The sequence below is a fragment of the Apiospora aurea genome (assembly GCF_038362705.1).
Source record: "Apiospora aurea strain CBS 24483 chromosome Unknown utg000008l_segment0_segment0, whole genome shotgun sequence".
Taxonomy (NCBI): domain Eukaryota; kingdom Fungi; phylum Ascomycota; class Sordariomycetes; order Amphisphaeriales; family Apiosporaceae; genus Apiospora; species Apiospora aurea.
The window spans coordinates 5,068,338-5,081,315 of NW_027117395.1; the positions used below are offsets into that span (position 1 = coordinate 5,068,338).

At 57.7% G+C, this 12,978-nt stretch overlaps 6 protein-coding genes across 6 annotated transcripts; 3 read left to right on the forward strand and 3 right to left on the reverse strand.

Moving 5' to 3' along the window:
* Positions 1-1,027: 1,027 nt before the first annotated feature.
* Positions 1,028-2,604, reverse strand: PG986_013025 (uncharacterized protein; the record flags this gene model as incomplete). Its single annotated transcript, XM_066849247.1, has 2 exons — positions 1,028-2,055; positions 2,118-2,604. 2 exons carry the CDS (start codon positions 2,602-2,604, stop codon positions 1,028-1,030), a joined length of 1,515 nt encoding a protein of 504 aa, XP_066695943.1.
* Positions 2,605-3,232: 628 nt separating this feature from the next.
* Positions 3,233-4,582, forward strand: PG986_013026 (uncharacterized protein; the record flags this gene model as incomplete). The annotated part of the gene is made up of 1 exon (XM_066849248.1): positions 3,233-4,582. One exon carries the CDS (start codon positions 3,233-3,235, stop codon positions 4,580-4,582), a length of 1,350 nt encoding a protein of 449 aa, XP_066695944.1.
* A 905-nt stretch (positions 4,583-5,487) lies between these two features.
* PG986_013027 (uncharacterized protein) lies at positions 5,488-6,426 on the forward strand (the record flags this gene model as incomplete). The annotated part of the gene is made up of 2 exons (XM_066849249.1): positions 5,488-5,597; positions 5,721-6,426. The coding sequence occupies 2 exons, from the start codon at positions 5,488-5,490 to the stop codon at positions 6,424-6,426; spliced, it is 816 nt and encodes a 271-aa protein (XP_066695945.1).
* A 568-nt stretch (positions 6,427-6,994) lies between these two features.
* On the reverse strand, positions 6,995-8,329 carry PG986_013028 (uncharacterized protein; the record flags this gene model as incomplete). The annotated part of the gene is made up of 2 exons (XM_066849250.1): positions 6,995-8,062; positions 8,312-8,329. The coding sequence occupies 2 exons, from the start codon at positions 8,327-8,329 to the stop codon at positions 6,995-6,997; spliced, it is 1,086 nt and encodes a 361-aa protein (XP_066695946.1).
* Positions 8,330-9,262: 933 nt separating this feature from the next.
* PG986_013029 (uncharacterized protein) lies at positions 9,263-10,342 on the forward strand (the record flags this gene model as incomplete). Its single annotated transcript, XM_066849251.1, has 3 exons — positions 9,263-9,323; positions 9,547-9,842; positions 10,118-10,342. 3 exons carry the CDS (start codon positions 9,263-9,265, stop codon positions 10,340-10,342), a joined length of 582 nt encoding a protein of 193 aa, XP_066695947.1.
* Positions 10,343-11,165: 823 nt separating this feature from the next.
* On the reverse strand, positions 11,166-12,773 carry PG986_013030 (uncharacterized protein; the record flags this gene model as incomplete). Its single annotated transcript, XM_066849252.1, has 1 exon — positions 11,166-12,773. The coding sequence occupies one exon, from the start codon at positions 12,771-12,773 to the stop codon at positions 11,166-11,168; it is 1,608 nt and encodes a 535-aa protein (XP_066695948.1).
* Positions 12,774-12,978: the final 205 nt, after the last annotated feature.

A 12,978-nucleotide genomic window follows, 5' to 3' on the forward strand; every position in this document is an offset into this window, starting at 1 on the left:
GTTAGCCCAATGGTGTCTCGTGTGCTGCGACCCGAGTGCCGAGCTAGGTGGCCTAGTCGGGGGTGCCTTTATTGGATGGGGCTTCCCAATACGGACATTCGAGCAACCAAATGATGTCGATACGCCGATTCGCCTGGGTTTGCGTCTGGGGCTGCGGCCTTTGCGAACCCGAATGCGCGGCGTGTCGCTTTTTCTTTTCTTCTCTCTATTTTCTTGGGGCGCTGGGCCGTATGTGACCACTGCGCCGGAATCGAGCTCCAGAGAATCCTGGTGGGTTTCACAATCGGCCCAACTTTACGGTGTGTGGCTGGCGGGCTCGCGGGGTCACATCACGGCCGATAAAGCCTCGTTTCCATCTTAAAAGAGTAGGTACACATCCCCATACCGATCTGCACCATGGAAGAGACACACCTTGATGTCATATTGTGACGTAGTGCGGGTTGGGTGCCCTCTTTGCTGATTGGGAGCACATATTCGCCTGGCTGTCGAAACGTTTCCGATCTACCTATCCCCTTTCTCAGCTGAACAACAGCATCCAATGCATGCTTGAGGTAGTGTCTCATCATTGCAGGTCGATTGCGCATTATCTGCCTCTGGCTTTCTCATCTCAGCTCGAGCCGATCGGTCTGCTCTGCCTGCTATCCGACGTGGCGCATCTCACTGCGACTGCTCGTCACGGCGTTAAGCGTTGGCTCTCTACCATACAGTAAACACCAGCACTCATTGATACGTAAATGTACATATACAAACGTCATATAGGACCAGAAGAAGCAGTTGATACGCCCAACTCGTTGACTCATATAACTAATTACACATTTGACCTCCGGGCCACTGTACATGCACGCCGCCGAGACAATAGATGTATGCCGCCTTACACCCCTGAACACCGTGACCAGAACCAAACTGGCCGACCAACGCCTGGCTTTACTTATACAAAAACTTATAATGTACATCCAACACCCCAATTCATACAGCTCTCAGTTATCACGCAAATCTTAAGCTCCCATCCACACACACTCTCTCTCGCTTACATCCAGAGACAGAGCTTGCCACTGCCCGTTCCGCCAGCCACCCAGTTGTGAGTCGGATGGAACTCTGCCACGGCCGGAACGGCGGTGATGCCCTCACCCTCGAGCTGGGCCAGCTGCTTGCCCTCGCTGTCGTAGACGTCGACGAACCGGTTCATGTTGGCGATCGTGAACTTCTGGACGCCGTCATCGGGGTTGCCCTGCCACTTGGGCTTGAGGATCGTCACCCAGCGGCCCGTCTGGTTGTTGTGGCGGACCGACTGCGCCGGCTCCATGGCGGCCTCGCCGATGTCCTTCCCGGCCTTCCACTTCATCGCGTCCGACATGTCGTAGATCTTGACGGTGTCGTCGTAGGATGACGTAGCGATGTGGCCGCCGCGGCTCCAGGAAGCGTGCGACACCGAAAGGCGCGAAGTGTGCTCGCCCAAAAGGGCCGGGTGGCGCTCCTCGCCGGTTCCCTTGATCATGCGGAGGTCCCAGATCTTCATGGTGCGGTCGAGCGAGGCGGTGGCGACCAGGTGCGGGATCAGGGGGTTCAGTGCAAAGCCGCCAATCTTATTGTCGGTCAAGTTCCAGAGATCGGCCTCGGCCGCTTTGGCGCGCCGGTCGATGCGGCCCAGGGAGCCGTACATGGTGGAGAAGACGAGCACGTCCTTCTGCTCGGGCGACATGTCGACGCATGTGATCTTGAGGTCATCGCTGTCGTCCGCGGGCTGCCACAGCTGGCTGCTAACCTGCGTCGGTAAGTCTAGGCAGCGTATCGTGGAGTCGTAGGATGCGCTGATGACGGAATTGTGGTCGCATAGCGGGGTTATTATGGAAGAGATGGTTGCTGTGTGCATCTCAAAGGCGGAAACCTTGGGTAAGGGGATATCGGCATCCTCGTCGTCGTCATCGTAGTTGGGCTTCTCCTGTGAGGCATCGAAGACACCCACAATGCCCTTCTTATCACCGGCAAAAATGAGAGGTTTCTCCTTGATGGGGTGAAACGCCATTGCGTAGATGCGCTCGGTGGTGAGCTTGATATCTAGAAAGGCAATTTGTTAGTACAAGCTTGAGTGGTGCATTATGCGGAATGTCTCAACTTACCGTTGGGTTGCCAGCCATCGTACAGCTCCAGGTCGTTCATGGACTTCCGCAAATCCTTCAACTTTTCATCCGACGTATCCTTAATATCGTCGTCGGTAAATGTGCGAACGCCGGGCTGGGCACCTTGGGCAAAGCTGGCGAATGCGCCAGTATCACCACCATTGGCCCACCGGGTGCCCTCAATGGCCATGTTGTCCAGCTTGAGATCGCCAGTGGTGCGCGCCCGCTTGGGCTTCGACTCCCAGACGCTGAGATCCTCGCCCTTGGCACTGGTGGTGTCGACGACGGGCTCGGTACCAGACAGTCTGGCGCTCTGGCGGGTGGGCATGACGCGGGTCTTCTGGGCGGGCTCTGCTGCTGGTTTCGGCACCGGCTTGGCAGCCTTCTTCATCTTGGCCGCGGCATCCTGGGTGTCCTTGAGGAGCTTGGCGTTGTTGGCGACGTTGGCGCGACGGCGCGCTTCGAATGCGCTCAGCTCAGGCGCCATCTTTGGCAATAGCTTCTTCAGTGCAGGTGCCTGGAGGGGCGTAGCTGAGAGCGATTGGGTTTAGACAGCTTGGATGAACAATCAATGCTGCTTGTTTTCCCTTGTAACGAGTGACCAGATCTCTGTCCTCGTGGCCAACATGGGTATTGCCGACACAACTACTTCACACAACATACAGTCAAGTGGTCACGGCCAAGCTAGGGATTGCGTCGATGATTCAATGCGTGGAAATGCGACGCGCCTGTTTCCAGTAAAAATCGGGACGCGAAGTCAGGCGACAGCGCGTCTTGCCCGCTAAAGGGTGCTTAAGCTCAATTCAGTTAGCGTCCATACCAGCCGAAGGCCCATCAAGATGGAGGGACCTTCTGGAGGGACAGGCACCCTGGTTTAGTAGGAGGTGGGAGGTGCTTGGTCCATTATCGATAGCCGGCCGGCCCTGGCGATGGAGCTCGAAATCATTCGTCCCGCGACAAATCTTCTCCTGGTGGCAGCCCGTTGCAAAGCAATGATGCTATTCGCAACACAACGACGCAGACTATAATGAACGAGATTTGCATATACTTGTACAACTGATACCTCTCTTTCATTTCCCACTCTTTCTTGACCTACATCTGTACAATACAACACCATGTCGACTTCGTACCTCCCCTTCCTGTACCAAACTCGAACCATACTGCGCACCCGCCTGCCTCTGAACCGGACTGTCGCCCGTGCATTGCACACAACACCAGCATGTCTCTCCAAGAAGGCAGATAAGCACATTCCCTTCGAAGTCGGTATAGAACGAGAAGAAAAGGCCCCGGAACCCGGCGCAAAGGGCACCATCACCCCCACCGAGCGGCAGACCTTTGATCGCATCTTTGCCGACATCGCCGCCCGTGGCGCCATCCCGAGACCAAACAACGATCTCCCCGCGCCGTCGCCGACCGCCCGGAGATCGACCAACTTTATCCTCAACGCCGCAGCGAACGATGCCATCGACACCCGCCCTGAGCTATTGGCGTCGCCTGTGCAACTGGCCGAGGCTTCCAAGGACCGCAACAAGGCTCTCTTGCGGTTCCCGCCTTCCCTCCGAGCCGCGGCCAACCGGGCTTTCAATATCTTGAAGCCGAACTACCCCTCCGACGAGGCCACCGGCTCCATTGAACAGGGCCCGCAGGCCGAGGCGGACGACACACCGAACAGCTTCATCCTGCACATGGTTGAGTTGGACGCCAAGCGGGAGCCCGAGGAGAGGCGCATCAACGAGCGCATGGAGAGCGCCACCTCCGAGTTCGAGCTCTGGGACGTCCTCGAAACTGAGGTCTTCTCTCTGCCGGCCAAGTTCGGCCTGGTCATGGAGCCGGATGCCCGCGAGAAGAGGATACAAGAGAAGCAGGAGGTGCATGAGCGCCGGACTGCGAAGGCCTCCAAGCAACCCAAGGAGAATAAGAAGATAAGGAAGCTCAAGAAGAAAATCGCCATGCTCGAGCCCCAGGAACCGTCCGAGGAGGAGCTCGCCGAGCGCAAGCAGAACATGTACCAGTACGGCCCCCTGTACCCAGCCTTCCTGCTGCGGGGGCTGCGCCTGCTCGACACCAAGTTCCCCATGTCGTCGCGCCTCACGCTCAACGTGCTGCCGCGGGTGAAAGAGCTCGGCCTCGAGTCGTACGTCCTGGGCGTCTCGACCCCCTTCTACAACGAGCTGCTCCGGATCTACTACCACCGCTACGGCGACCTCGAGAAGATGCTGGACCTGCTCGAGGAGATGCGCCACTCGGGCCTCTACTTTGACGAGGGCACCGCCTCCATCCTGACCCAGGTCCACCAGCAGACCAAGTCCCTCGCCAACGGCGACTTTGGTCCCTTTGGGCAGGCCATCATGACGATGCCCGAGTATGAGTACTCGGTGCGCACGCGCATCGGTCACTGGCACAGAGGCGTGGATATCTCGATCAAGCAGCGGAATCGTGACATTGATTACCAGAAGTTGGGCTAAGTTGCCTAGGTCAGCTAGCTGCCTGGTAAATCAGAACGATGATGATATTCCCCTCCCGGGCATCTTTACATCAACTTGCCAAGGGCCGATGCTTTGACCGCAGTCTCCTCGATTGAGCTTCATCTGGCCGATCACGCAAGAGACGCTCGGCCAAGCCACCGATAACGTCCGCCCACGAGGGTTGGCAACTCTATCACCACCCCGGCACGGCCTATAACAATGCCTGTTGCGGCTTCACCAAGTCAACATCAACGGCGGCCCTTCCCGAGCCAACTGGACGGGCCCTGCGCGCAGCTAGCTTCCAGTTCTCGGGAGAGTCCACCTGCAATGCAGTAAGGACTATCAAAACCGAAGCCAGCTGATGGCCATTCTGTCGTGGGAGGACCGTTTGCGGTTTCGGTAATGAGACACGAGTTGAGATGAAGGACTGATATGATATGAATGTCAGTTGATGGGCAATCGAGGCCCGAATGAGTTGATACTCATTGCTGCTTTGCTCGACTTGCAGCTATGGGCTACTTAAGCCGATGGCTCGAGAGGCCCAATAAAAACAGACATCCCTTCTCTACCTATGATCTTCCAGTGTCGCAGAGACTGCTATTACCCCTTTTCCATGGCATGAAGTCCAAGTACTCCGAGACGTAGGGTTTGAAATTCCTCTGAATGACTCCTTGCAATAGGGGTTAAAAGTAGATTGTAAGAGTGTCATATTGATTCCTCCAAGCCTTAAGAACATAACATCCTTTTGCCATTTTCTCATCCGAAGAAGGTAAAAGCAAGTAGGTCCCAACCCCCGGCCGTTTCTATCCTGGTTCCGGCCGAGAAAGATCAGGCCAACACCCCGTTTCATATGTCGTACTCGTCTATAAACTCAGCACCGCACAGCTGAAAATACGACCGGTCGTATGTCGATTTGGGTCCCCTCTCCTTCTCGCGAAACGAGAAAGGCCGACGCCGACATACGCCTCGTGCTACGTTCGGCATGGCCCATTGATATTTACCCGTCTACGCTGCCGTTCGTTAGGCAGCTTCTCTCAAACTTCCAGAACAAAGTCATTGCGCTAAGGACCAGAAGTCACAACACAAACATATAGTCTCGTAGACACACACAAGTCCAGAATCATGAACCCGTTGACAGAAATCCTCATCACCCCCTCACCCCCAACGCCGACCTCTCCTCCCTCTCCACCGTCAAGTCAATCCTCCTCCGCCAACCCGGCTGCACCGCCGTCCGCTACTCGCGCCAGGCCGAGGACCCGAACAAACTAGCCCTCTTCATCGACTGGGACGACCTATGCTCGCACCGGGCCCTCCAAGCGCAGGACAACGCGGCCGAGCGCCAGGCCATCCAGGACGCCCTATCCCAGACCTGCGCGGGCCCGGTGCGGACTACGTACCACGTCCCCGTGGCCCCGCCCCAGTCCCCGTCGCCCGCTTCCAAGGAAGAACGGGTGCTCGACTGCGCCCCCGTGACCGACGTAGTCCACATCCACTTCCCCGCCAGCCTCTCCGACGCCGCCCAGCACGACATCCTCGCGCGCGTGAACGCGTCCAGGCAGACCCTTATCGAGCACGCCGCGGGCCGGGTCGGCGTGCCCGCCTTCGGTTTCGCGCACGAGCTGGTCGATGTCGGCAACTTTCCGAATGGCAGTGGCAGCATCAGCAGTGACGACGACAGCAGCAGCTCCCGCGTCCTCGTCTGCCTGGCCGGCTGGGACAGCCTCGAGGCGCGGACGGCGTTTGCCGCGTCCGAGGTGGCGGCCGAGGGCATCGCGGCCATGACGGCGCTGCCGGGGCTCAAGGGGATAGAGATCTTCCACGTTCGGTGTTGCGGGTCTGATTGATTGGAGCGATTCATGCCGGGGGCCTGTTTTGCTTTGGTTCGATGAATGGTCCGGGTTGGATGGACTGGCTGTCCATGGGGGGGCGAAGGTGGTGGTGATGGGTAAATTTGTAGTAGCATTGAATTCGGGTGTGTCTATGATGCCTCCGGTTACTAAGTAATTGCTCCTTTTTCTAATTAATTGAATAAACACTGCCATAACCTTCTGCTCATTCCTTCAAACCTGGAGTAACACTGTCAACGCCACCTGTGCGCTATCGTTCACTTGCTCAATCCCGTTGGAGTTCGCCCTAATGTCGACAAAGAATACCACCACTGCCATGATGTCGCCGGAGCTGTAGGCTGCGCGTCGTCCCATCGCCCCGGGACTGCTCGGTTCCTGCCGACGGATGCCACGTAAATAAAGCCTGCGGTTCTTGAGGTCCCACACCACCACCGGCGCACCCGCCCCTGAGTAGGGCCCTCGCCACGCATATGGCCTCGTCGGCGTCATTGGTTTGTACTAACCCGTCGGGCTTGTTGCAGGCGCTGATCGTCCAGGCCGGTGAAGGTTATTCTGGCCCTTCCTCTTACCGGAAACCCGACAGTCTCACATAATACCGGGCAGGTAGGTAGACAGGTGCCTCCACAGCTACTTCCCGAGACCGTGAACGGCCCAGCCCTCCTCCGTGGGGCTCCAGCGATAGCGGTCCTGGATACTCTGCACGAGCTCCGGCGCGGTTTCCCACTGCTCCGCCACCAGCTTCCAGCGCCCCCCCGGTCCCGCCACCGGCGCTCGTCCCACATGCCGTAGCCCCATCCCCCCCCAGGGACGGAGGCACGTAGCCGCCATAGAGGTTGGCGTACTTGCCGTTCCACAGGCGCACCCACGCGACGGGCGGCCCTCCCTCGGTTGGCACGCTGTCCCCGAGGAACGCGAGCGGGTCCCGCCTCGCTTCGGCCTCGTCCCACGGGCCGAGGCCTCTCCTTGCCCCGCGCCGCAACTTCTGGGCCGCGATGCTCAGGTCGCTTCGCAGCGATTCGTATCTAATGTGACTGTTCCTGTCCAAGTAGGCCTTTTCCTGCTGCACCGCAATGCTGCGTTCTGCGGGATCACGCAGCTGCAGCAGCCGTACCGCCGTTTCGAGGCCACGTGCAATGTCTTCATCTACAAGCCCTATTTGTTTGTTCGCCCCGGTTAGTATTGTTTCTACCTTGATTTGCAAAGCCATGCATGCCCTTTGCGTAAGTAGCAAGGTCATAATGAAGAAGGGGCATTGAGTACTCATGAAAGCAAAGGGGCTCGGCCCGTCGGGATCGAAGGGGCCAAAGCTCGTGGGAGCCAACATGGCGAAGTGCTGCCTAAGCGTGACGAGTTCGCCCTTGACCTCGTCGAAGACGTGGATGCACCGAATGGCCTCGACCTCCCAGGGCTCGAATTTGTCGTAGAACCGCACCGCGAGGTCGTGGCTGACGTAGGTCTGGTCGTATCGGGCCTCGTTTCGGCCGAAGAGGTTGTGGTGCGGCTGGTACTGGTAGACGGCTTTCAAGGCATGGATCTCCTCGTTTCGGCTTAGTGGGCTGGTTTTGCCATCGTCGGTTTCTGCTACTGCGGTTCCTGAATGCTGCCGGTCCTTTGACGATGATAACGCCGCAGTCTGGAGGTTTGCGAGAGCCCAGTTCGTGTAGAGTTTTGCAAAAGGGGCGAGCGACGTTGATATGGAAGGCGCTCAACCAACAGAGGCACTCCGACGACATGGAATCCACGTTTATCGGGGCAGCCGAGTAATAGCTACTAAAGAACTGCGTGACCTGCTGAAAGGTCCTTGGGGAGCCCGTCATAGAGATTCGAGTCACAGTGGTGGCCCAGGCATCGATGAAGAACCCATCCATATCGCGGCCCATACAGGTACGGAGGATGCCATCGCGACCAGCGCGGTACTGGACGTGAAATACAGGAGAGGCGTGGACGAGAGAGCGTAGACTGGACAAGTCTGGGATGCTCCAAAGGAGAAGAGACCTTAGCTCGGCGGGTAAGTCCTCTAGCGGAGACGTTCTGTCGGCAATCTAATCCGGTGAGAATTGGATTTAAAGAAAAGAGACGGTCGTGCGAATCCAAGCCTGGTAATATAGAAGTGCTGTGCCCGCTGAGGCTGTCTCCGCAGTCCTGCAGGGGTAGAGTGACGTGGCTTAGGTCCTCGTACGTTCTAGGCCCCTTTAATTATTACCCCTGGAAACTGGAACATGCTCTCCCGGGATTTAGCTTGGATGGACAGCGTCAAGTCCGGAGGTAAAGCGTCCATGTCGGTTCCGAACAGCTGGATCATGCCCAGTCACATACCCGACATTCCTTCTGCTCTTCTTCTGGCAGTTGGACATTTTCAAGTTAGGGAGCGACTATAGTCGAGGTACCTTCGAGTAAGTTCAGACTCAAGCTCGCGGGCCAGGGATACAAAATCAAGGAAACGTAGGCCAATGTGAGCCCCCGTCTACCAACTAGCCGACAGAACCGTTTTGTTGGAGAGTGTCGAGAAGTAATCGATCCTTATTCTTTTCAATGTCCAATCAGCAGCTTTCCACCTGAGGTCAGCAAAGTACGAACAGTGCAGCACAGGACAACCTGCCGCTTTTCCCAGGTGGGTGTCCCGAAGAAGAGTGATGCTAGCGAGATGTACTGCGACGAGATTCCGCTTTCAAAACCCGACGGCTAGGTCTTCGTGAGCCGCCGCTTGGGCTCACTCCTGAACAGACCTGGGGCGTGCTTCAGTAATTAGACATGCTAGATGGCCTGGATAATTCACATTCTTTATAAGGCTACTGCTTGATTCAAGACTAAGTGTACCGACCATTTCGACAATATGGAACCATTTCCCCTTCTTTTCTTTTCTTCTCTACAAGGTTTGGATCTAGTCCAATCCGGTTTGTTTGTCCGAGGTTTCCTTGTATTCCCTTCTATCGGGCATTGCTCTCTCCTTGCTTACGGTTCCTGTTTAGGGTGTGTCGATTTTTGATGCTGGAATGTGAATGATGTTGAGAATTCCACAATATCTAAGACCTCATTATGGCTTCTGCTCTACGCCGCCCACAACGTGCAAAACTACACTATATCCCGGTCTGAGATTCCCAGCGCCGCCGTAAACAGGCCCAAGAGTACCTCGGACGTCAGCCAGACCGGAGCCACCGCCTCGTGAGGAGAATGGCCACCGTGACGATGCCAAACTTCCGCGAACTCGAAGGAGCGCCGGGGCGGACGCGGGCTCTAGGAGGAGCAGCAGCGTCCAGAGTAGACGCCGCAGCCAGCATGCTCGTGCCAACGTTGGGCCCGCTGGTGTCACCGTCACTGCCGCCACCGCCAACCCCGCCACCTTTCCCCCGGACGTCTTGGTCCGCACCCGCATAGATAGCGGGAATCGTAACCTCCCCGCGGCAAGTGCAGACGTACGAGCGCGTCGTCGAGTCGGACCCGGTCGGGAACGGGTGCTCGTAATTGTCGCACGTGTACACCAGCCCCCCCACCACTGCCTCTGTCCTCGGTGCAGTTGACCCCCACGGCATCGCAGTCCAACGCAGTACAAGACTCTTTGTAGTAGTACTGCCGCTGCTGCTGCTGCCCCGGCCCGCCCTCGCCCTCGCCCTGCACGAATCCATCGTTGTCGTACAGGAACACCAACTCGCAGTGGGGGAACCTGGTATCCATCGCGTCGTAGCCGTAGCACGAGTTCGAGCCGCCGCAAGTGACACCCGGCGGCATCATCAGCGTCCTTCCGCCCCCGTCGCAGACGCAAAAGTACTGGGCAAAGTCGCAGTATGACGACAACAACCGGAACCCACCACCATCGTCGTCGTTGGCTGTCGTTGGGAAGTGCGTCCGCGAATCGCACGTCACGCGCAGCGGCTGGCCGTTGCCGCATCGCGGGGTCATCAAGCACTGGGTGTAGTCGCTGCTGTCGCAGACGGCCGTCTCGTTGGTCGCCGAGACGACGTTGGCGTGCGCGTCGGCCCAGAACAGTCTGCAGGTGGTGGAGAGGGGCATGATGTTTGCGATGTGTGCTTCGGGAGTCGATGTCGTCAATTGAGAAGCAATTCGATTGTGGACTCGAGAATCGTCCGAGGGTCAGGCTCGGCCCCCTTTCTTATAGACCATTGTATTTATCAAGACCCCATGGCTTGTGATTGATCAAGTGCAGTGTGTGACGTGCGACGTGTGACGAAGACGGGAACACAGGCGGAGCTACAGCAGCTACCGGAAAGGAGACGGTCTCGGCTAGGTGAAACTTGAGGACCGCCACAAGGTCGTACCACCTCGACCTCAATCGTAATCGAAGATTGTGAAATTGGAACAAACTGCCCCCGTGGTGCTTAAGCTAGCCGTGCTTTCTAAAGTTTTGGTCTTTACGATTCTAGTGCCGAGCGTGACGAAAGGGCTGACCCGGAGGGCCGAGCCGGTGGCAGCCATGGCGCTGATAACATCACTGCCACGTGCTTAATGACCTGGCACTTTTCTAGATTCAGAAATGACGAGGCTGTAGATCTGCCGCTCGCATCAAGAGTAGACAAAAGACCAGGGAACAAGGAGTAACTAACTATCAATACACTCTAGTACATATCTACAAAAGCTACCCAGCGGCAGTAGGCCCAAATCGCAAGTATATATAAACGCCGATAATGCGTGTCCAAACCCTTCTGGAACCCGACGGTGTCGTATCAAGACAGACTAAATATACAATCCCATCATATCCTACAGATTCATTCGGTTGGTGCCTATTGGGCAGGAGTGTTCTTATCCTTGACGATCTCAATGTTGTCGTCTGCCGACCTTCTCGCCAGCTCCCTCTCCACCCAGGGGGCGATGTTCGCCGCAGCGTCGACAGCGCTGTCGAGGTAAAGCTGGAAGAAACCTTGAAGCTGAGACGGGGTGAAGGTGTCGTTAGGGATATGCTTCGCGAAGTCCGCCGCGAGCCGGTGGATCTCCTCGACGAGCAAGGGGGTGCTGCAGCCTCCGGCATCTGATGCATCGCCCAAGACGCTGGAGGCAGAAGAGGAAGACGATCCAGACGTCGAAGAAGAAGGGAGCAACGCCAGAGCCAGATCGTCGTGCAGATCGGGCGCGAACATACGGACGAACATCTGCTCCGCTGACTGCTGGCTGATGTTGCCGAGGAAGACCTTCATGTCAACGCGCCCCGGCCGCACGAGTGCGCTGTCGAGGTGCTCAGGCTTGTTGGTGGTCATGACGACGATGCGGCCTTCTTGGGAGCCGACACCGTCGAGCACGTTTAGCAGACCGGAGAGGGTGCAACCTGACCTGCCGCCACCACCACCACCATTTTGGGCGTTCGTATCTGAAGATGAGGTAGATGACGAGTGGCGGTCTGCCCACACGGCGTCGATATCCTCCAGCAGGACAATGCACTGGGGCGGGATCTCTTGGAACATCTGCTCGAGGTCGTGGTCGGCCGCCACGCTGGGCATCTTCACTTCATAAAGATCGAGGCCGAATTCGCCGGCCAAGGCAGTAGATAGAGAGGACTTGCCGGTACCTGGTGGTCCGTAGAAGAGGTAACCTCGGCGGTACGGCATACTTCGGCCCTGGTAACGCCGCTTGGTCTTGGGGTCCAGGTACTTTCGGATATCGGCGAGGAGTTCTTGCTTGACAGTGTCGTCGAAATGCACCGTGTCCAAGCGTCGGATTGGCTTGCGCGACTTGGGCTGCCACGACATGCCGTAGCGGTCCCGGGAGTAGATGATGATGAAGTACTGCGCCTGCGTGTCGGCGTATTCCCGGCAGGTCTGGATCAGCCTCTTCGCAGGCTCAGTGGACCGGCCGATGCAGCCAATGGTGAGCTCCTCGCCGCCGATGCCGTCGTACGACGGGTCGCCCATGGCGGCGTGGAAGACGTCGAGCGACCGGCGGATAGTGAACAGGGTACCGTCGTGCCAGAACCAGGTCGTCTCGAAGTGGGGCAGGTACTGGACCTCGCGCTTGGTCTTCTTGAGCTCGGCGGCCCGGTCGGCCGTGTCGGCGGCATGGGTGCGAGTGCGCGCCGTCACCGAACGGATGCTCCGGGGCTCGATGACGTGGGCCAGGACCCAGGTCATGACATTGCGGTTCAGCGGGTCGCGCCCGGGGATGGTCACAGTCGCCAGGAAGAACTGCTGGATCCAGCTGTAGGTCTCATGCCAGGCACCGCGGAGGAGTCGCCAGGCGGCGGGCGCGAAGCCGGCGATGGCGACGAGGGATCCCAGGCGCGTCAAGTCCAAGTCAGCTGACCAGCGGCCGGCCAGATCCCTCAAGAGACCCAGGCCGTGCATGGAAGGGTCTAGGAGCCGCTGGCCCGTCGTAAAGGAGAGGCTAGACGGTTGCGCCATCTAGTGTTGTGTGCGGTGATGACCCATTGACGGACATAAATGGCAATTGGCGAGCTGGCAGGTTTGCGCACACGTTTGCGCGCAAGCCCAAGGTGCGAGCCCGAGCCGCCAAAAGGGCCAAGCAATCCAGCCAGATCCGAGCCAGACACAAGCAAAGCGACGATTAAAATGAGAACATTAGAGTACAAAGGAGTGAAGTATACCA